General features: G+C 40.0%; 1 protein-coding gene and 1 long non-coding RNA gene across 3 annotated transcripts in view; one reads left to right on the top strand and one right to left on the bottom strand.

The window, feature by feature from the left end:
- The window catches only part of FBN2 (fibrillin 2), a 277,388-nt gene extending 265,206 nt beyond the window's left edge, over positions 1–12,182 (bottom strand). For both annotated transcript variants that reach the window (XM_067569251.1, XM_067569252.1), the window contains exons 1-5: positions 11,686–12,182; positions 10,351–10,433; positions 4,646–4,744; positions 4,001–4,096; positions 178–273 (exon numbers count right to left, since the gene is read on the bottom strand). In XM_067569251.1, the coding sequence (XP_067425352.1) occupies positions 178–273; positions 4,001–4,096; positions 4,646–4,744; positions 10,351–10,433; positions 11,686–11,912 (601 nt within the window). In that variant the 5' untranslated portion in view covers positions 11,913–12,182. The remainder of the gene's footprint in view (positions 1–177; positions 274–4,000; positions 4,097–4,645; positions 4,745–10,350; positions 10,434–11,685) is intronic.
- Positions 12,183–13,024: 842 nt separating this feature from the next.
- LOC137167212 (uncharacterized) lies at positions 13,025–13,791 on the top strand. The gene is made up of 2 exons (XR_010924057.1): positions 13,025–13,204; positions 13,365–13,791. It is a non-coding gene; the product is annotated as an uncharacterized lncRNA (long non-coding RNA).
- Positions 13,792–21,917: the final 8,126 nt, after the last annotated feature.

The raw sequence follows: 21,917 nt of genomic DNA, 5'->3' as shown, positions 1-21,917 counted from the left end.
TACAGGAACTCAGCTTTTTCTCAACCACAACAAAAGCACTATAGTTCTCCACTTGCCAATCAAAAATGCTGCAGTCACAAAGGAAAGAAAAACGTTGTGAACAACAAAAGACTAACTGGAAACTTGCTTAAACATTTGTTTATTCTTCTCTTTTCTCTCTCTGCTTATCTATCTTACCTCTTTCGCACTGAGGGCCAGTAAATCCATAAACACATGCACAGCGGTTGGGTCCAATACAACGTCCTCCATTCTGGCAACCATTTTCACAGACAGCTGTGTTTGAAAAAAAAGGTTGAAATCCTGATGTAATAATAATATATCTTTGTAATCTGTTTAAAATAAATTAAATAAATATACCTCATCAGCATTATTACAGAGAAGCAGATAGTCAAGGCTAAAGCACAGTTTTCAGTCAAATCTGCTCAAAAACTTTTCAGTCTGAAACTTTCCACACTTTCTATCAAGCTAGGGAGATGTTTTGTTCATTCATAACTCAAAAACTGTTGGCTGTACAAAGACCATATTGGTTTTATCCATTAGTCCCAAATAAAAACTTATGCATAGGATTAGTTTCCCGATTTTTTTAAAAGGTAAAATTCCTTAAAATATTTATCTACTCTGAAAAGCACCTTTGTAAAAATGGCATTATAGGAGTTCCATGTTTATTAGAGATGGTTGGAAATCTTTGATGAAAACCAAATTTCAATGAAAACAGAAAAGTATTTTGTGATCTTTTTCTTGTTTTCTGATGAGCTCTAATGTTAATGTTCTTCCAATTATTTCCATGTCCACAGTCCTCAATTTACAAGTAGAAATGTTTTTCTAACTGCCCTACAAACTCAGTCTAGACTTGAAAACCAACTTGTGTCCTTTTCTTCTTACATATCATCACTAATAATAAAGACTGTGCAAGCCAAATTCCACCCTCATTAGCACCTGTTTAAACGTGCTTTATTTTAAGCACGTGCTAAAGAACTCCGCTGAATGGGGATGGAATTAAGTAGCTGATTAAAATTGAGCACAGGCTTAAGTGCCTTGCTGAATAATGGCCCTGGCTGTACAGTTCTAGCAGCCACAAACAGTAGTAAGAACTTATTTCTGCCACTAATATTAGCAGACATAACTTGAATACACAGAAGAATCAGTTGTTCAATGAAAAGATACCACTTTTACATATTCTATTTTCAGAGTAGAACCACACTTTAATGCTTGAAACTCCGCCTATGGCTCAAATCCTGGGCAGCCTGGGAAGAGCATGTGTGGGCAAAGGTGGCTTAAAGTCGACTTTGGGTTTCCCTGCTTCTGAGGCTGATAAACATTATAGTTATCCACAGGCAAGACTTAAAGCAGCCTGAAGGCTGTTGTAAATTCCACTGGTTGCCAATGGTTACCAGGTGCCCTTCTGGCAGTTGGGGATTGCTAGAGCATAAGTGTCTTTCTGACCCATCCCTATTTCCCCAGCCACACTCCTGTTCAGACAACTGAGCAGGGGCATGGAGGTGGAGTAGAAGCTGCTACTGCAGTTCCACAGCACTACAGAATCCATTTACACAAGGGGAGACCTCAAGTGGCTGGATCAACCAAAGGAGTTTTACAGCACCATGGACTCATGGTGTATCATTTGTTAGATACTAAGATAAAGTTAGAAAAGGAATCCTTCCCAAATAAAGTAGTTACAGGACCTCTATATGTTCATATGGTCTTCATATATTAAAAAAAAGAAAAAAAGAAAAAAAAAAAGATTTTTCTGAAAAAACTAAACCAGTTTCCCAAATACTAAAACTATAGTAATTATATTCCATCCTAGGATATGTCAGTTATCCCAAAACTATGGGGTCCCAACATCAGCAAGTCTGTAGGAAGGGGTGCTTAAAATGGCACAGGCATCAGAAACTCCGACTTCACCAGCAAGCATGCAGAAAGACAGTGCAACCCACAAAAGTAGGCAGTCCTGGCCAGAAAGGGCGTAGCTAGCACACCTGGGAGATGCAATGATTCATCATATCTCCAGGTAGCCTCCACCAGTGAGTCTCCTAAGGTGCACCAATCAGAAATTAAAGCTGTCTTCTTTTGGTGTAACGCCCTAGAATGGACTGCAGTAGAAACTTCATGTGCCTTCCCCAGTAGTAAATCCACTGGTGGGTTATAATTTGTGCACAGATACAGACACAGAGACCACGTATACATGGGGGTGAATCAAACAATGAATGTCCTGTAAATCCATTTGAATCCAATCAATGTCATATATATTCTTGAAACAATGGAGCATGAACTTCCTAGCAAAATATGTGATATTGCTGGCACACAGCAATTCCTTAAGAGCAACCTTTCCTTTTCTAAGCCCTCAATAATTTTCACTGGGCCTCTAGGAAAGCAAGCATTTATAGATACAATATGACTGTGAAAGAGAGAGACGGTGTTCACCTGTCATAGTGAAAAGATTATTAAATTTAGTGGCTTAAAATCAATTCTGTAATTCAGGGCTCACTATTTCCAAGGCTATATAGCTTTGCGCAGAAATTTCATGCGCTCTAAGAGAACAGATTGCAACTACAAGACAGTTCCACTATCTTTACAACCTGCTCAAGCAACAACAACAACAACAAAAAGATTTTGGTCTTAAAATTCTAGGCTGTCTTCCAACTCAGGTCCCCACAGCTTAAGGACAGGTTATAAAGCATTTGACTACCCTGTGCCAAAACAACTCAGAACTCCAAAGATGTTAAACTTTTAAATTGGAAAAAATGTACACAAAGTACACTTCAACTGACCACTATATCACAAAGAGAAACAGAAAAATACGGTGTTGTCTAGAAATGTGATAAAGCTTGTATTTCTTATCAAGGCCTATAAAACTGAATTACTTTTCACTCAGGATGCCAGTCCCATGTATAAAATGAAGCGATTTCTGCGCTGCCATTATAACATGCAGAGGACAAATTACAGTATTTTGTGGAACAAGGAGGTTTTTTTAAAATCTCAAGTATAGTGGACTTAAATATATTTAAATTAAACCATAATTGTGTCTTATGTTCCAATTTAGACATGACTTTCAATCCTGTGTCTAGAGGCCAAATCCTCAAGCTCTAACTAAAGCCCTAATCCTCCAATGTGCTCTGTGCAATCCCAGAAGTCTGCCCATGCACTGTTCTTTGTAGGATCAGTGCTTAAGGATCCAATCTGACTCCCATTGACTGGCCTGAGTAAGACACTCTAGGGTTAACCCTAGGTTTTAAAGCAATTAAAAAAAAACAAAAAAACCCAGCACTTTTTGCCCCCAAGGATCCCTTAAAACAATTTAATTCTCATGGAAAAAAGTTCCCTAAAATCATAATAAAAAATGTGAAAGTTCATCTAGTATATCACTTGGCACATGCACTATTGTACACAATGTTCTCCAGTGCTTTGCCCAGGCTTACATAACTCAAACTATGGGGCTGTCACTATTTTTTTAGGATGCTCTTCCACTCATAGCTCCATCACAGATTTTTTTCCTGCTATTCAATCTAATTTTTTTCTTTACTTCATTTGTTTACTCCTACTTGCATACTTGCAGGCCACCTTAACCATTCTCTTTTATTGACAATCACACCACTCAGATACTTGTAGTCTCTTATCATAGTCTTTGCTAATTAGTAATCAGTTGGCCACACAATACATTCAGTTCTTTGAATCTTTCCTCATAAATCAATCTCTCTTGCCTTTAATCATTTTATTGTTCTCCAAATTCATGTATGTTTTTACATTTTTCCGTGTGAGGCACAAAGAAATCAAGTCAACAGATATAACTACAAAGTAGCGTAGGTGCAGCCCCATCTGGTCCACACAGTGAGGGACTTCGATATTACCTCCTCAGACATGACGTCTCTGCATAAGGAACCTTATGTATAGAACTGGATTCTTTTGTTCTCCTACACACTGCAAGCTACTCCCATGAGCAAGGTTTGTGGGACTGATCCCTGCTTGTCAAATTTAAGCACAGAACAGAAAAGTTACTTACGTTGTCCACAGTAAGTTCCAATGTAACCCTTCTGGCACTGGCACTGGTCATCTGCACAAGTACCACCATTCATGCATCTGATATTGCACTGTTGTACTACAATGGAACACATATACACACACATTAAATTTTATTATAACGGGCTTCAAAATATGGCTAAAGGCAAAGTCATTCAAAAGCACATATACACGTAGTACATACTTTAATGGACACACCCATTTGAGGAATGTGTACACATCCCTATATTTGTGTAGCAAGTTATCAAGACATTTAAAACAAAATATAGGGAAAATAACTCTCCAAAGATATATGACAACAACTTGCAGCTCCTAAATATCTAGAAGGATTTTGTAACCAACTTTTTATGCAAAAATTCAGAATCAGAAAATGGTTTTACAAGATGTATATGCATTTAAGGTAGCTATGTGTGTTTAATTATGCCCACTTTTTTGTCATATCACACAGAGAGCAATGCATATTGACAGAATTAAAGCTATAACTATAAATTACTTATTTTTATGTAGTGATGACTATATTTTATAAAGTATTTGTTCCATAGGTTAAAATATTTTGAAAAATGGACATTCATTGGAGATCAATTTAAGAGAAATCTATAAAAGCAATGCAAATATTATAAGTCCTTACTAGATTTTGATCCACAGGTAGGTGATATTTGTCCACTGGAGCAAGTGCACATATTCGGACGGGAACAAAATCCATCACCACAACTATTTCTACAAATTGCTGGGGAAGAATGCATTTAAGAAGACAGTGAAAAACAATGTTTTCAGTCTGATGATACAAAAGAAATGCCAGTTAATGAACTGAATTCATAACTTATTGTTTGAAAGAGAAGTCGGAAAACATGCATGACTTGAACTAAGACAGAAAATTGCTCAATTTCAGAGATGCAATTAAACAACACATTAGATATATGCCAAAATAAAAACTCAAAAATAGCACAGATTTTTAGTAAATCATTTCTGTGATCAAATTCAAAGCAACACTCTCAAAATAGCTAGTATCAAAATATAACTCTCCAAATGATGGCCTGAAAATTGGAAAAAAAAATTCTAATTAGAAACAACAGCCTCCAAAACAAGTAATGGAATAGAGTTAAAATTATAAGTTTTAGACAATCCAAGTAGAAAACTGAATTTTGAATGCACATGATGCTCTCCAAATACAAAAAGCATTTCATGTTACAAATTCAGATTATTGAATGGGTTTTGTTTGGGTCACATATTTCAAAATAAGTTAATTTTAAAATGATTTCAGACTGCATTTTGCAGAATTTCTTATCCTTTCCTGATTAAGGATGGATTTTAAAGGTCAAGTTGACATTTTGAGAGAGGATGACGGTCACATTTGGGGCCTGCCAGATGTTGTATTATCCCTCTAAAAAACCTTCCTATAAAGAATTCATGAAATCAGACAAGCAAACCAACACTTCCATATTGTCATTAGGATGAGAGTTTATAAAATTCTCTGGGCAGTACATATATTATGTTATGTAATGGGCTGTGCTAATATTAATTGTCTACTACTAACTTTATGCATGCGCATTTCCCACCGACTCTAATGGATGGTCCACTCACAGAACAACTATAGAAGCACAAAAATCCCAAGGGCCAAATTGTGACCTCTGTCCTGATTAAGTCCAAATAAATGTTGTGCAGGATTTTGTACAAGGGATGGAATACAAGTCTCAGAACATTAGTTGAGCCAGCACCACACAGGAACACCACTGTCGAACAGGTTCTTGTAGGAGACAGTACAAATGCAGACTCAATATGTGGATGACCTCGGTCCCATGGTTCTTGGGATAGCCACATGTTTTGGAGGCCTAACATCTCCACTAGTTCTGTTGAAGTGGAAAAGGGACAGAAACCCTATTCTTCCTGGTTGAAGAATGCAAAGGAAACTGAGTGTGAAAAATTGGTTTCCAAGCACGTACCAGAGAAAGCGAAATAGGGACAGCATCTGTCCCAGAATTTTGTATTCCGGATTCTGGCTTTAGAAAAAATATTAATGAAAGGAGAAGAAATCTAACTTTCTTAGCAAAGCAAAAATAAAGTATGTTGTTTTCTTGCTCCATTGGCCAAGTTAAAGTGTTCTCTCTAGGAGATTTACCAACTTGTTTAACTCCTTTCCCCTCAAAACAGAAGCTCCTTATCAATGCCATTAAAGTCACACAATCCCTAGCTCACATTTGCAGCCCATAAATATCAATCTTCAGTTGGTTAGCAGGTGCACCACAGAGAGACATCAAAAACCACCCACTTCCATCTATGAATATGTTGTCCCTGCACATCCTTACCCTCTGTTGATCTAAACTTCAATGAATTTGATTCAGAAAAATGTTACATAAAATATCTCCTATCTAATTGGATGTATTAATTATAAAATGATGGAAGTACTCAGAGACCTGCTAGCTTAATAACTGGATTATCATTTCTAAACTGATGAACATTTTTAGATAGAAGTTGCAATGCAGTGGAATGTCTCAGTGTAATCTGTGCTGAAATTAACTATTTTCAAGGAATATATGGCAAATTATTAATCTAGCTGTGACACACTGCACCCTCACGTACATCCTTATGGCGTCATTGTGTATTGTTTAATGCAGAGTATGTCATGTAAGATGTTTTTGGAATGCTCATGACATAGCAAGCACTATTGTTATAGTAATATGTTTGTTGCAATGTCATGTGTATGGTTATGAACCATGTGTATGGTTATCCGTTATGTAATGTTCCCAAAGATGTGTCTTTATAGGGTAAAACTGATTCAGGCAAAAACTTTCCTGGAGCAGAGGAGCAGTTCACACTTCACTAAAGCACGCAAAGAATAAGCCCAGCTATGCAGCATTCCAGGAACAAAGGACTGGCTTAGGTATCAACAAAGGATCAAAGGGACCCTCAAGTGAGCCACTCCCCCTTTTCCCTGGCCAGCTTGGAGCCAAGATAAAGTAATGTTCACTAATTCAGGACATGGATGAACCCATACAAGGACATTGTTTGTCACCTAACCCTGAAGGGGAGGCAAATCCCCAGAGGGGAGAAGTAACATTTTAAAAAAGAGAAACATTTTGCAATTTCTCTCTCTCTCTCTTCCACCTCCATCTACAAACACCACCAAGCAACGGAAGTGATGATCACAAGGGGAGGGCCTGGCTGGAGGCAGACCAGCCAGCCTGTGGTGAGAATCATCTGAGTTTGTAAGGCTGCTGAAAGTGTTAAGCTTAGTTCTCTCGATCGAATCTGACCTGCGTTCCTCTGACTTATAATCACTTAAAATCTTTCTGTACTTAATAAATTTGTTTGTTTTATCTAAAGCAGTGCATTTGGTTTAGGGGGTGTTAGAGACTCCATTTGAAGTGACAAGACTGGTGCATATCAATCTCTTTGATAAATTGACCAACGTATGAGTTTGCAGCATGCAGCACTGAACACTGTAAGACAGCAGTTCCTAGGGTTGCATCTGGGACTGGGGAAATTGACTGGGGTCATACCATTGCACAATTCCAGATGCAACCCTAGGCTGGCTAGAGGCACTCATTCACTGAATTGGGAGCAATTTACATGCTATATGCTGTGTATGAGCTGCCCAGGAGTAGGGATTCTCACATCAAAGACAGGCTCCAAGAGTGAGGGATGGGGTGACAACAATTAACCAGTCCAGATTGCAGAGGGGAACATCACACTAGCTTTACAAAAATTTAGCTAATCCTCAGGTATATTATAACCTCCATATGAAATTCCACCTGACATGTTATCAGTAAATAGGTTTCTCACCATTTCCCAGGAATTGGAATGGGCAAATTAAATATTCCACCTCAAATATCTTTTCCAAGATATCTAAGCAGAGAGAGATCACCTCCTAAGCTGACATCACAGAAGTATAACAGCAAAAACAAATTTAAAATAAAACCAGACTGAAGACCTTGTTTGCAAAGGAGTCTTTAGGCACCATTTGTGCCATAAACACATGCCCTTTACTGTCCTCAGACAGTTACCACAACAAAAACCTTGATGAATAAATTTTCTATGAAGAAAATCTATTCATCTGTATCATTCCAGCAGACTCACAAAGATACCATTTTGAATCCGATATTCAAAAATCAGAATATACAGATACCAACTCTTTTTATAGAAACTGTGGGTGGAGAAGCTGAACTAACATCACTATCGAAGGGAATAGATTTGAGGGGAAAAATATCATTGAAGGAATTCCCATTTTCTGGTGAGGGGAGAGGAAGAGAATTCATGTGAATTCACTGTTTTGTTAAAATTAGTGGTATCACCATGACTGATGCAAAAACAGAATCCTCTCTTTTTCACTGGCTAACTGAAAAGCAAGAGTCAGGCATCTGAATTACAATACATGGCCAACAACCAGGACCCAAAGTTGATTTAAATCATTGATCATCCCCCAAAAAAATGGGACAGCTCAATTTCCTTATTAAGGCCAGGTCTACACTAGAAACTTTTGCCAGTGTAATTATGTTGGCAAGGGTGTGATTCTTTACATTTTTTACACTGGCAAAAAGACCTAGTGTAGGCACATTTATACTGGAACAAAAAAAATGCTTATGCCATTTGGGGAACTGGTATGAGTTATACAAGCAAAAGAACTCTTTGCTGGTAGTAAGCTGCATCTCCACTGGGATGTTGCCAGTGGAGATAGCCTTTTGGCCAAACTAAATGGCTGTAACTATAAAGTGTTCTAAAGGAGGCTATGGTCACAACAAAAGCATACTATGAATGTAGAATTCTGTTCCTAAACTGTTTCATAACAAAAAAGATCTATTAAAAACAGGGTCATGTGCTAACAATTTACCCAATCTCAGTCATTTTGGTCCAAATCTGCACTACTACGGACAACAGGACTTTTATCACTGAGTTCAATGGGAGCAGGATAGGGCCCTTTGTGCAAATAAATCACACAAGTCAAATGTGAAGAGAATCCAGGATCAGGTCCTTAGTATGCACTACTGGCCAGATTTTTAAAGATTACCATGAGAATTAGGCTTCCAGGTGCTTTGAAAAATCTCATGGGGCACCCCATATACATCTTTAGGAACCTAAACACCTTTAAAAATGTGCCCCTATAGATTGTTCATATTTTACATTAAAGTAACCATAAGAGTCAACTTTAACCCACAAAAGACAATAAATAGAATTATGCACACTCAGATGCTCCTATATTCCATAGCTAACTTGGATTGTTGTCTTCTGAATTGCATAATTACCTTTGCCTGTAAAATATTACCATCAACCTAATTAAGATCAATGATATCAGGTGTAATTGGAGATAATGTTAACAAGATTGACTTAACTATGTAAAATAAATGAAAGTGAAAAGGCCAGTAGTCATGTGCTGCCAAGATAAATGACCTCAATGATAAGGTAGGTCTTTCCATCTCTGACTTGTAGAAGCCAATGGATTTTCTTCCCATCCCCCACTGAATGTATGATTTGTTAGATGAGGCACAACAACACACATCACAGCAGAACTGGAGAGCAATGTGTTCTTGAATTGGAAATCTGATGTATTTATTAGGAAAACTGATCAAGTAACAGAGGTTAGTAAAAAGATAGGATGAGTAGGTGCAGCTTCCATTAAAGCTGAAGTTCAAAGAGCAAAAAGCACACTTCTGAAATGGACAGTAATTTAACAGGCAAAAAAAAAAAAAACCCTTAATTTTATATTTCCTTTCTAGGTAGACAATTTTTCTTAAATAGACTGTTCAGCAGACTTTCCTTTTTTTTGCCAAGCCATGTCAACAATAGCCAGATCTGTCAGCACAAAATTTAGCATGACCAGTGCAATAATCACTGAGCCCCCATTAAAACACTATTATACTAAAACTATTAAAACACAACTAAAATGACAAGCTGGAAAATAAATGAACACCCAAAGATCTTAAAAAGATTCCTATCATATCATTATATTGTAATATTATAACATTATATTGTAATTCCAAATTTACCACAGAAGTTTTAGAAAACTTCAGATCCCATTTGCTTAACATTTGGATATTTTTCTTAGTGTTGATCACTTGATTTATGAATTTTTTAAACTAAATGGATCCATTCCTCTTAGGAATACCCCAAACAAAATACAGTGATTTGCCAAGGCTTCAGTTATGCTAACTGTGAGCCACTAAATCTATCATTTCTTTTTTGAAGTGTAAACTAGAAAACTGAACTTGCCAAAATTAATTACAAGATATATTCCACTATTTTATACTGGATGAAGCAGAAATATTCGGAGAAGGTTATTTAGTTCTAAGATTGTAAAAGATATAGGTCTAATATTGTAAAAACCTAAAGTCAGACACTTACGAACAATACACTGATTTCCTCCAGGGAGTGTTTTCCATCCTGGGCAACAGTAGGAGTGGAATCTAGAGCCACACACGTTTGGCCTGTCACATACATACAAATAAATGTGCACACAAAAAAGTTGGTCAATGTAAAGGCAAGCCACAGTTTTACATATACAGAAGAGAAGCAATCTACAGGCCACGTATAACAAAACAAAAACTGTATGTTGCCCTGCCAAACCAAAGCAAACAACTCCCTTCTCCCCCCAAAAACAAAGAAAACATACCCCCCCCTCCACTTAAACCAAAATTCCTCCTCGAACCAAACAAAACCCTCCTCTTTTGCAAGAAGTGCAATCAAACCATTTCATTCAATATTGCTGCAATTTTTCCAAAGGTGAATGGGGGAGAGGAAGTGTAACAACAGGCCAAATTCATCCCTGGTGATTTCATCCACTGAAATCAGAGGAGTTAGCAGTTACTCCAAGCATGAATCTGGTCCCATGTGTATACAAATAGTCCTTTAAAATATTATTGCAAAAACACACTTTTCTCAAAACTCATTTTACACCACCATATGTCACCAAGGGACAGTTTTCAGCTAGAGATGATTGGTCATGAAGTCTATAATTAGAAACGTTTAACTACCCAAAACACCTCAAACCATAACCAACACAAGCTTTTTGCACAGTACATTTCTCCAGCAGATATTAACTAAGGACATCCTTTAACATGCAGAACAAAGTCTACACCAAAAGTCTTTTAAGGCTGTAATACCCGTGATCACAAAACTGAAGCAATATTTGACACGTTTGTTACTTGTTATTAGCACCTCTTTTTCACATTTACCTTTGCAAGCAAATGACTATTTTCAAACATAATCACAATATCTAAGAAGCTATTTTTTTTAAATCGTGGCCAAAACTTAGAATTAAAACAACATGTAACGAGACTAATCAGTGAGTTTGCAAGGAAAGGTCGGGTGTGCAGAAGACACACGCAAGCCACTGGTTGTGGTTGTGAAGTGGGGGCTACAAGGAGACAGCTGTGAATTGCGGGAAGGTGGCTGTGAGATTCCACGGCTTGGCAATGGATTCCACGGAGGTGTTGGTGAATGGGGCTTGCCCGGCTGGGGCTGTGGACGCCTGGATGGATTGCGGCGGGAGGGAGGAGTGTGCATGGAAGCAGCTGTGGACTGAACGGGGGCGCTTGTAAAGAGCGGGTTACGCGGAGCGGCTTGTGGCGCGGGGATGTACGGAGGCGGCCGGGAAAGGGCTGCCTGTGCACTGGGTGGCTTTCTTGGGAGGAGGCTGCGGCTGCATGGAAGTGCGTTTGCGGCAGAGCGCTTCCCTACCCCCTGAGCACATCCTGCTGGCCTCTCCTGCGGACCCGGCTGGCGGCGGCTCCTGCCCCGTCCTCCCGATATTCCGAGGCTGGGTAGATGGCGTCGGCTCCCCCCGCGGGTCGGACCTGCTGCTGCTGCTGCTGCTGCCGCTGCCCGGCTGCTCCCTGCGCCCACAGCACGACGCAGCCCAGCCACAAGAAATAAGGCTGTGGGCAAAGCCCCCGCCGTCTCCCCATCCTGCGCCTGGAGAGACGGGAAAACCGAGCAGGAGGGAGGCCGGAGGGCAAAGTACCGAAAACTTCCCCGCCGGCAGCTGGGGGGGGGCGGGCGGAGCGGCCGCGGCTCCCTCTTCACCTGGCCGGGAGCGACTCCGCCGCAACCAGCCTCTTCGGCAGCGCCTTCAGCAGCAGGGCGCCGCGGGCAAATCACGCACTGGGGCGCCGCCGGCTGCAGGCTGCATCGCCCCCCACCGCGGGGGTAGTGACAAAAAGCGGGCGGGCGAAAAGCGGCCGCGGCCCCAGCCCCGCCGCCGGCAGCGCGAGGAGTCACGAGGGCAAAGCCAGGCTGCCCCGCAGCTGTGCCGAGCCGAGCCGAGCCGAGCCGGCCCGAGGGCAGAGCGGTCCCGGCCGAGGAGCAGGAGGACGCGGTTTGACAGACGGGTCCCGGAGAGGCGGCTCCGGGGGCACGGAGAAGCTGCTCCGGGGAGGAGTGAAGCTGAAGGATGCGACTGCAGGCGCGGGAGGGTTTTGAGGCAGGGCGGCCGCGGCCGCCTGTCAGTGGGCAGCAAAGCGCAGCTCCGCACACGTGGGAGCGCCGCGGGCAGCAGCCAGCGAGAGGGGCTGGGGGGGAGGGAGTGGCGAGGGGGGCTGAGGACCGGGGCAGCGGCGGCACGAGACTGGGGAGGTGGGGAAAAGGAGGAGGGGCTGCGGGGGAGGGGCGGAAGTCGGGGGGGGGGGGGGCTGGGTGAGGAGGCGGCTATAAGAGGGAGGAGGTGGGGCGCGGGGGTGTCCGTTGTTTTATTCCACAGGCCGCTGATTTTACAACTTCACCTTTCTCCACCCCCAACCCCCGCTCCTCGGGGCAACAGCTGCGGCTGCTGGGGGGCGTGGGGCCGCTGAGGGGAGGGCGCTGTGGCGGGGGCTCCTTTCCCTTTCCAAGCGCTGCCTCGGTCCCTCCGTTTCTTTCTTCCCTTAGCCACCCCTGGCGGCGAGCAGCCCCTTCCCCCCGGTCCACGTGCAAAGGGGGGCGCGGAGTTGGAGCTGCCTTTGCAGAGACTTAGTCAACGCGCAGCGGCCCCCAAAGCGAATCCCGCCTCTTCTCTGTCTGGGACACACACACACACACACACACACACACACACGTTGCTCTCGCACGCACCGACCCTTCCGCAACCTCACATGCAAGAAGCCCCCAGCCCCTGCTCACTGAGACACACAAGGCGTTTGCGGGGTTAGTTCTCTGGCCACAAGGCGAGAACCGCAGCGCAGCCCCTTTGCTTCTGGGAGCCGCGTCCCGCAGCCGATCCGAGGTCTGTCGAGGAAATTGGAGCGTTACCCGCAGTGAAAAGGGCGTGTAATCGCTCGCTTTCCCTCCCTGACCTTTTGCCTGACTTTGTTCTAATTCCAGTAGAGGGGAGGAGGGGTTGCAATGCGTTGGGGAGCCCACACAATGAATGTTTATTCTTCCAGGAGGCGTCCGTGCAGTGGCGGAGTGAAACCGCAGCAGTTAAATGAGGACACCAGGAGTGGAGCCTAGTCAGATTTCCATCTTCTGTCTTTTTAACCATGTGTATTTAAATGAGTTCGATGACTTCCCTAGAAGGCCTGGATAATAATAACAATCAGGGAGATGCTGCTGTTAGGATTTGAAAACTTTCTTTACTTTGCTTGGATTCACATCCTTAGGAGATTGCTTTGCCTTTCTGTTTCAAATAAACCTCAAACACCAAAGCCAGAATCAGCTGGGTCGCCTGATTTCTTGCCTATGTTTGCTTGGTTACCACCCAAAACCATCAATGTACCCAGATTTGTTGAAAATTGAACAACACGTGCTCAAAATCTGGCCTAAATTCACCTTAAACGTTCCTGAGTCTGACCCAACTAAACCAGGGGTGGTTTTGGTTTTGTGTGGTGGTTTGTTTTTTTTTAAACACACATTTGTCATTGATCTGATGATAAATGCAGGACCTTCACTTTTCATTCTTTTAAGCTGACACTCTTGAGTGACCACAATGCTACTGAGGATGCTATCATGGTTACTGCTTCACCCTTAGGACTTTCCCCAAATAGCTGAAGCTCTATGCCACATTTTACCAATAGTGATATAAAGAGTTCCTGAAATCTTATTTCCTCTCTGTGCAGGAAACAGTCAAGGATAAACTTCGATATATCAGACATTCCAGGTTGAAAACTGGCTATTTTGGGGATGTACTTTTTTTTTTCTCTTAACAACTTGACTTTTTACTAAGTATATATGGTCCTAGTTTATTAGTACTGTACTCTAAGAATAGTGCAAAGTGTGATTTGTCATACTACTACTTTACTAAAATAGAATCCATGTCCATTTGAGCTGTTGCCCATATGATCTTCCTTTTAATCAAACAGGATGTTCTCCTATGCTTGTTCTTACTCAACTTACTTTCATATTACTTTGCTTTTATTATATAGAATTAAGAACATTGACTCTATAGTGGAAGAACCGTGTGCTTTAGAAAAGTATTTCATTGCATTTAAAGTTACTCTCCTGAACAAGAACTGCAGGATTAGATCCATAATTTCTTTTCAACTTGTGTGTACATTTGATACCACATCGCATACATTTAGTCATTTAAAATTGTAAAATGGCTACTCTGATAACAAAATATAACTGGCTGACAAAGTTTCCAGCTGTGAGGGAAGCAAAATAGTACTGCACAGATTGCAATTTGCTAGTCAATTGTAAGCAAACTACAACAAAATAACTTTTAAATGAAAATAATCATGTGCTTTTAAGTGTTATTCTATATATTTACATTTCACAAGTGGTTGAAGAGAAAGCCAACAATTTTTAAGAGATAAAGACTCTCGTCCATCAAGAGTGTGCCTTTTCTTTCTTCTTTTCTATTTTGCTTTCCAGATTCTTTTAAAGCTCTCTGTAACCACTCGTTTATGGAAAACGTTCCACTACCTGATTTACCTGTTCTTCAAAGACACTTACCTATTATGTAATCTCATTTATGTTTTTAGTGCCATTTCAATACACCTTGTTTTGACACTAGTGCAAATAATTATCCTCACTATTTTTTCTGATATTTATATAGGGCAAGGATTCCCAAATTTTGTCAAAGCAATCCTCCCTTCTCTTCCCTGAAAAAAACAACCACCACCACCACCAACAGAAAACAACCACTTTAGGCTTCCCTTAGTATAAGTATTTTTAAAAATGGGATGCAAAGTATTGAGCAAAAGAAAAATACTGAAAAAAGAGGTAAATTGTGAAATTATATTTGAGATTTATATTTCAAACCCCCAAAAAAGTCTGTTTGTGATGTGAAATTGATGTTGGTTGTTTTTTGCTGGGTTGTTCTCACTTTCAATAGAGTAAATTATGAATTATCTATTGATTCTCAATCAGACTAAGGCTCTAAGTGCCTAAGTTGGAATTAGGTTCCAAAGTCACACGGCACATCTACACTGCAATAAAGCACCCACGGCTGGCCCGTGTCAGCTGACTCACAAGGCTATAAAATTGCAGCATACATCTTTCGGCTCAGGCTGGAGCCCAGGTTGTGGGACTCCCAAGTTTGAAAGCCTGGGCTCCAGCGCAAGCCCAAATGTCTACACTGCAGTTTTATAGACACGCAGCCTGAGTCAGCTGATACGGGCCAGCCATGGGTATTTTATTGCAGTGTAGACATAAATATGGGGCTCTTGAAAATTCCACCCTAAGTACTCTCTTGTGGAAGCATGGCTTTGACTGCCATCAGTGTATCAATGACTCAGAAATCTAGTTTGTTTTTTCTAATGAGCTCTCTCTCTCTCTCTCCATCCAATCCAACATCTCAACCTGTCTTTCTGATATCTCTTTAGCAATGTCCAGTTGTCATGTTAAAAATCAACATGGCCAAAATTGGGCTCTTGAACTCTTCCTGTCCATCCTCTCCCACTTCTTTCTCCAAAACTATGGACACAACTACCATCCTCTGTTACTCAGGCCTGTAACTTGGATGTCATCTTTGTCCTCTATCTGGATCCACGCATTCAGGCCTTTTCTTGTCTGTCCACACAGCTGGAGCTCATTCACCACACAATTTCCATTTTAACTGCTTTAACTCCTTTATGGCCTGGTGTACTGCAACCTTGCTTGACTCAACTCTATTCAAAACGCTGCTGCCAAGAGTATTTCCCTGGCTCAGACTCCTGATGACATCAGCTCCCTCTGTTGAGGTAAAGGGGAAGTCAGTGGAGCTTATGTCCACATAGCAATTAAAAATCCCCAGCTGGCCCATGCCAGCTGATTCGGGCTCATGGGGCTCAGGCTGTGGGGCTGTTTAATTGTCATGTAGACATTCAGACTCAAGCTGAAGCCTGGGCTCCAAGACCCTGTAACATGGGAGAGTCCCAGAGCTTGGGTTGCAGCCTGAGCCCAAACCATCAACACTGCAATTAAACAGCTCCTTAGTCTGAGCCTGTGAACCTGAGTCATCTGGCCCAGGCCAACCGTGGGTTTTTAATTGCCATGTGGACATACGCTCCACTGACTTCCCCTTTACCTCAACACCTGACACGAGCTTCTAGTCTTTAAGGCCTTTCATGATTTACTGCCACTCTACCCTATTATCTAGTAAGAGATCACAAGAGAGACTGAAGGAGGAAATGAGAAGAATGAGACAGACAAGAAGGAAGTCGTTAACAACATGAAGAAAGGAAGGAAAGAGGAGATGAATTTGATATTATAAAACAATAGAAAAATGAGAGAGAAAAGACACTGAAAAGATATACACCAGGATTGGTGTATGTAGCAGAAAGAAAGAACCCATGAAGGAAGGGAAATGAGAAAGAACAAAAGCAAGAGGGACATAGTAGATTAACAAAATACGATTTTATACAAAGATCAGAACCAAACTCTGCCACCTTCTATTGATTGCAATGGGGCTACTTGCAGAGCAAAGTAATTAATGTGAATAAGAGTGGCAGAATTGGGACCTTTATGTTTAATAATAAGGTTACAATAAGATATAAAAAATATTTGATTACACCTATATTGATGATAAACATACAATACATATAGCTCTTGTAAACTGAGGTGTATGTCTTCTACCAATCAACTGATATTAACTAGTCTCTTTATAAGCCCAGCTTTGATTTTGCAGATATATTTTAATATTTTCCTTAAGTTAATTTTATCCCTTCTCTCTCACCTGCACCCATCAGTGGTGATGTTGCCTTTGTTTCTTGCAACCAATCTCTATCCTTGTTAACAGTCTTGGAGCACTGACATGTTTGTTAAAACTGAAACTGGTGTGGAGGTATTTGTGGCAGTATAGATGGTGATGATACTTGAGAAAGCAACACCTTGTTATATCTTAGTGCTTAAAGTTCTTCACTTGCATATGATATGTAACTTTGCATTTGTAAGAATTACAAAACAGTCAAACAAAAAATGTGGTATTTTAATATCTAAACATTTCTGCAGGGCTATTTCCTTAGAATATCCTCTAGAATACCTTTGTTGTCAAGTGATCTTGCCCCATTCCACTGTTATGTTAGAGGGTGATACATGAAAGTGGGTAGGAAAACCTGTTTTTTGTCACCACTGTATTAGTACTTTGCAAATTCTTCATTGTTATATGGAGATCTTTAAAACTTGCTTTAAAATGTTCCCCAAATGAGTGAGATCTGGTTGGTCCTCACTGTATAATTTAAAAAAAAAGGCTTGCGGCTTCAAAGATCTACCAATGACCTGGCCTTGCTCCCACTTTGCTAATGCTACAGTAGGTCTGTACCACTTTGATCTTCCAATATTTATTAATTAAGGTATACTGGGAGCATATCCCACCCATCTGGTATTTCAACTCACATCATACTTGCAGTCTAAGTTTCAAAATATTATATGTTAAAATAATAAAATAAATCAGATGTTACATATGCATGGTCAGTGTCATGCACCTGCCTAAATCACAGGCATTGGGAGCTTCTAAGGAGAGATGATATAGCCACATCAAACATCTTAACTGCCTACTCATGTATAATGATGCTACATCACACCAATTTAGGATCCGGCCCAGAATGTGAATTAACAAAGCTCCATTAACTTCAGTAAAGCTACATTGATTACATAAGCAGAGTATCTGGTCTTCTGTATATAGTGTCACCTATCTGTGGTGAAGGGAGATATTCTATACAGTATCTAATTTACAAATACATCTGGAACACAAAACACTGGATTTCTATCTCCTATTATAACACAGATTGTAAATATCCTTGTGTTACTTCCTGTTTGGTTGTAACTAATCCTTTGAAACACAAATGTTTTTGTTTTTCCTGAGAGGAAAAGTGAGAATCACTCAAAGAATCATGATGGGGGGAGCAGTTCTAATCTATATAGTCAATTTTATATATATATATATATATATATATAGTAAGTGTATAATAAATAAATTATAATTAATCTTGTACAGTAAGTTTCTTTTGTAGACTTCAAAGCACATTAAAAAGGATCATAATCTCCATTTTACAGATAGGGAAATCAAGGTACAAAGATTAAATGATTTGCTCAAGGTCAGCAATGCAGATCCAGCTCTTCCGAGTCCTATCATCTTATCTACTGGACCTCAATGCCATTATGATCCATGCATCTGGTTAATTTGCCTGTAGATACATTGCAATCAGGATAAAGGTAGTGTTGAGGCAAAGGGAAATAGGGGACACATTTATACATCCAAAGTACTTGCAGAAGTACATGCTAGATTTATACAAAATGAAAAGACTTTAGGAGTGATAATAGTAAGCTGCTATATTATACAATACCAACAATGCTGAGGCTGTCACTTAAACTGCAACTGTGTAAACTGAAAACCAACTATAAGCCAGAAAAAAAAGTAGTGTGGATATGCTTTCCTATGCATATATAAAAAAATAGAAGCACAAGTGCATCTAAGCAATGAGAATCTACCTACAAAAAGCAAAAAAGATACCATGAAAGAAGATACAGTAAGAGTAAGGATAATATAGTAATAAGCATGGCCTCAGTACAGTGTATCTCAAACACAGCCATAATGAAATCACTGAGACAAACTGTGAAATGGGTGGATTCATGATCAATGGAAAGAAACGATTATACATCAGAAAATTAAATAAGAAATAATACAGTGAATACAGGTAAGATTCCTTGAAACAAAAACGTAAAAAATGGCAAAAGGAAGTGATAGCCTGGCTTGGCATGAGAAAAAAAAATTAAAAAAGTGTAGTGAAGTGTGAGATCTGCTAATACCACAGGGTCTCCCAACAACAAAATCTTAGGAGTAGCACAGAAGCATCAAGTCGTGGGTTTACTGTAGTGGAATAGAATTGTGGATAGTTGACAACTCAGTTGTTCCAAGTACTTCAAACATCAAACTAGAGGATACAAATAAATCTGTAATCATTACAGTTTCTATATTCACCAGACATGGAATTTTCAGATTAAATTAAACTGCACACTTCACAGTTCAGCAGTGAACACTCTCCCAAATTTACACGGGACTGGGGATAAAATGTATCACTAAACTAATAATAAATCAGTAACTTGGCAGAGAAGGTGTTACAATGAAAAGTTAGTAGAGCTAAAGTGGAAGGCTATAACCTAAACCTCTGCATTTTATAATGTGGTAGCTAACACTGGCACAGATGTAATGATGTGGAAACTGAATGCATTGAAAAATGGCTCCTTTCAGTTATACATACTGTCTGCCTCCAGATAAAACAGAGATTCAAAGTTATTAGCATGTGCTGAAAAGACATCATGATCAATCAACAAAGGCCAGTATCTAGCTGCATAACCAAAAAGGACCAGGTACACATACAAAAACTCCAGAATGTTCACTGGACAACAGCTGCCCCATATGACCAGAAGACACACTATGGTTAAAATCTGTCGGAAACCATTGTGTTTTGTGGAAGAAAAAGGCACTGAGATGATTTGATAACCCCATACAGAGCTGAACTCTGTGCCACCCCCACACAGCCCCTTACATTCTTGCCTCTTGCTTCTTCCACCACCTTTGCTCCCCGTCACCTCCTGCCCTGGTGCAAAGGAACCACACCATTTCCACTACCTGTTCTGGAACCCTCTCCAGTTCCAGAACCCTCTCCAGTTCCAGAGGTGGCAAACTGGATGTGGTCCTAAATTAAGTTTTTTTTTAATGCATAGCCTTAGAGTAGCCAGTTACACTCGATGTGCATATATTACATTAAATTTAAAATAATGTATTATACATTTGTGTCTATTGTATAAACAATTTTTATATATTTTGACTGCCTTCGTCTTCTCTATCTTGCGTATGTTTATTGTCATCTTAGCATGTAAGTCTTCAGGGAAAAGATAATGCCTTACTAATTGCTTATATAGTGCATTGCAAAACAAGGTTCTGTCCTATTAAGGCCTTTAGGCACTTCTTTTCTACAATGGACAATAAAAATAAGTCAATACATAATGAATAATGATAGTGTGTAGTATACTGAAGAACTGTTCTACAGTCCTGCCAATTACCAAAAAAGATAATCCAGTTTTGTGATGCGTGATATTGTCAACCACATTAGAGTGTATCTTTAATGCAGGTGCACCATATCCTGTTTCCAGTAAACATGAGTGAAAACTTAATGAGTGAAAACTTAGGTAACATATCCTACAGCATATTGACTCTTTCCTGCACAGACTGATCTGATTACTTTGTATATGAATATTTCACTCTATTTCTTTTTTTAGAGATGAAAAAATAAAAAAACTGATACGTATAAGTGTTTTCTTGTACTCAGGGTATATAAAGTACCAATTGTGCAAGTGAGAGAGAACAAATGTGAAATGTCCTTAATTTAGAAGTCCCTCGGTTGATAGAAATAGTTGCCCTTCATATGTGCTCTGAGAGAAATGCAGCACATCTTTCCATTAAAAAGAGTTAACGGATTTTATGTTGTCAGAAATGGGAGTTGCAATAGGGATGGTGTGTGTGTGTGTGCTGACTCGAGTGAAATGGACAACTAACAGCATCTCATTAAAAACTTATCAAATACTTTATAGTGCAATCTATTTTGAAAGGAGTCAAGTTCTACAAAAAATATAAAATACAAAAGAGTTGCTCAGATGTAGTGTCTTTGTCTATGGGTAAAGCCCATAATTAATCATTTACCAGACTGCAAAAAAAAAAAAAAAAAGAGGATGAGAGTTGTAGGTCTGGCTGCACTGACTCTTTTCCCCCTCTGGAAATTCCCTAACCGTGTGAGACTCTCCATCATGGATGCTATGGATGCTTTTAGTCCCCGGGTCTTGTAACAAGAGTGGAGAGGGGCAGTGATTCTGCCTTATCAAGTTTTAATCAAATAATTACCTTGTAGTTCATTAATTATTTTATGGATAAATGGAATTTCAGTAATAGTGGTTTTGTGGGCTTTTTGTAATTACTGCTTGCTGACTCAACTCCTCATTATACTCTTAAAAAAGAAAGGGGACATAAATTCTCTAAAACTCATTGAGATGAGACCATGGGGTTCAAACCTATATTCTCTTAGTTGTTTATCCACACAGAGTTATACCTACTATTTTTTATTCTACAACATTTTAAAATCAGCTCAGTAATCATCTTGTACATTCAGGTCATGTCTTATAGTTTCAAGATAATCCTTTGATGTTGGGTAAATTAGATCAGCAGAAAAATTCTAGGAATTATTGTTACGAAGCACAAGTGCCAATGTATTGACTGCACTGGGCATCTGAAAAACCTGAAAATGTTCTCTGCTCCACACTCCATGGCTTCTCCATGCCATATGAAGATAAAAATACATACAATAAAAGTTTCAATTATAAGAATCAAGGAAATAATATATCTCTGACTTTAGGTGAGTCTGGATAACACTGACGCTCAGTAATAGTCTGTGAACTCTCTATTCCCCCATTATTGTACTGAATGTCACAGTTGCATTCATTGTCCCAGTGGCTGTATCATTACCTAAAGTCTCTATTTTGTCTGTTTTAGATTTCTGACCCCCACAGATTCTAGAGATTTTAGA

The sequence above is a fragment of the Emydura macquarii genome, unplaced genomic scaffold (assembly GCF_026122565.2).
Source record: "Emydura macquarii macquarii isolate MOO-44397 ecotype Brisbane River unplaced genomic scaffold, CSIRO-AGI_Emac_v2 contig_2897, whole genome shotgun sequence".
Lineage (NCBI taxonomy): Eukaryota > Metazoa > Chordata > Testudines > Chelidae > Emydura > Emydura macquarii.
This window is presented reverse-complemented; position numbering and strand designations above follow the sequence as displayed.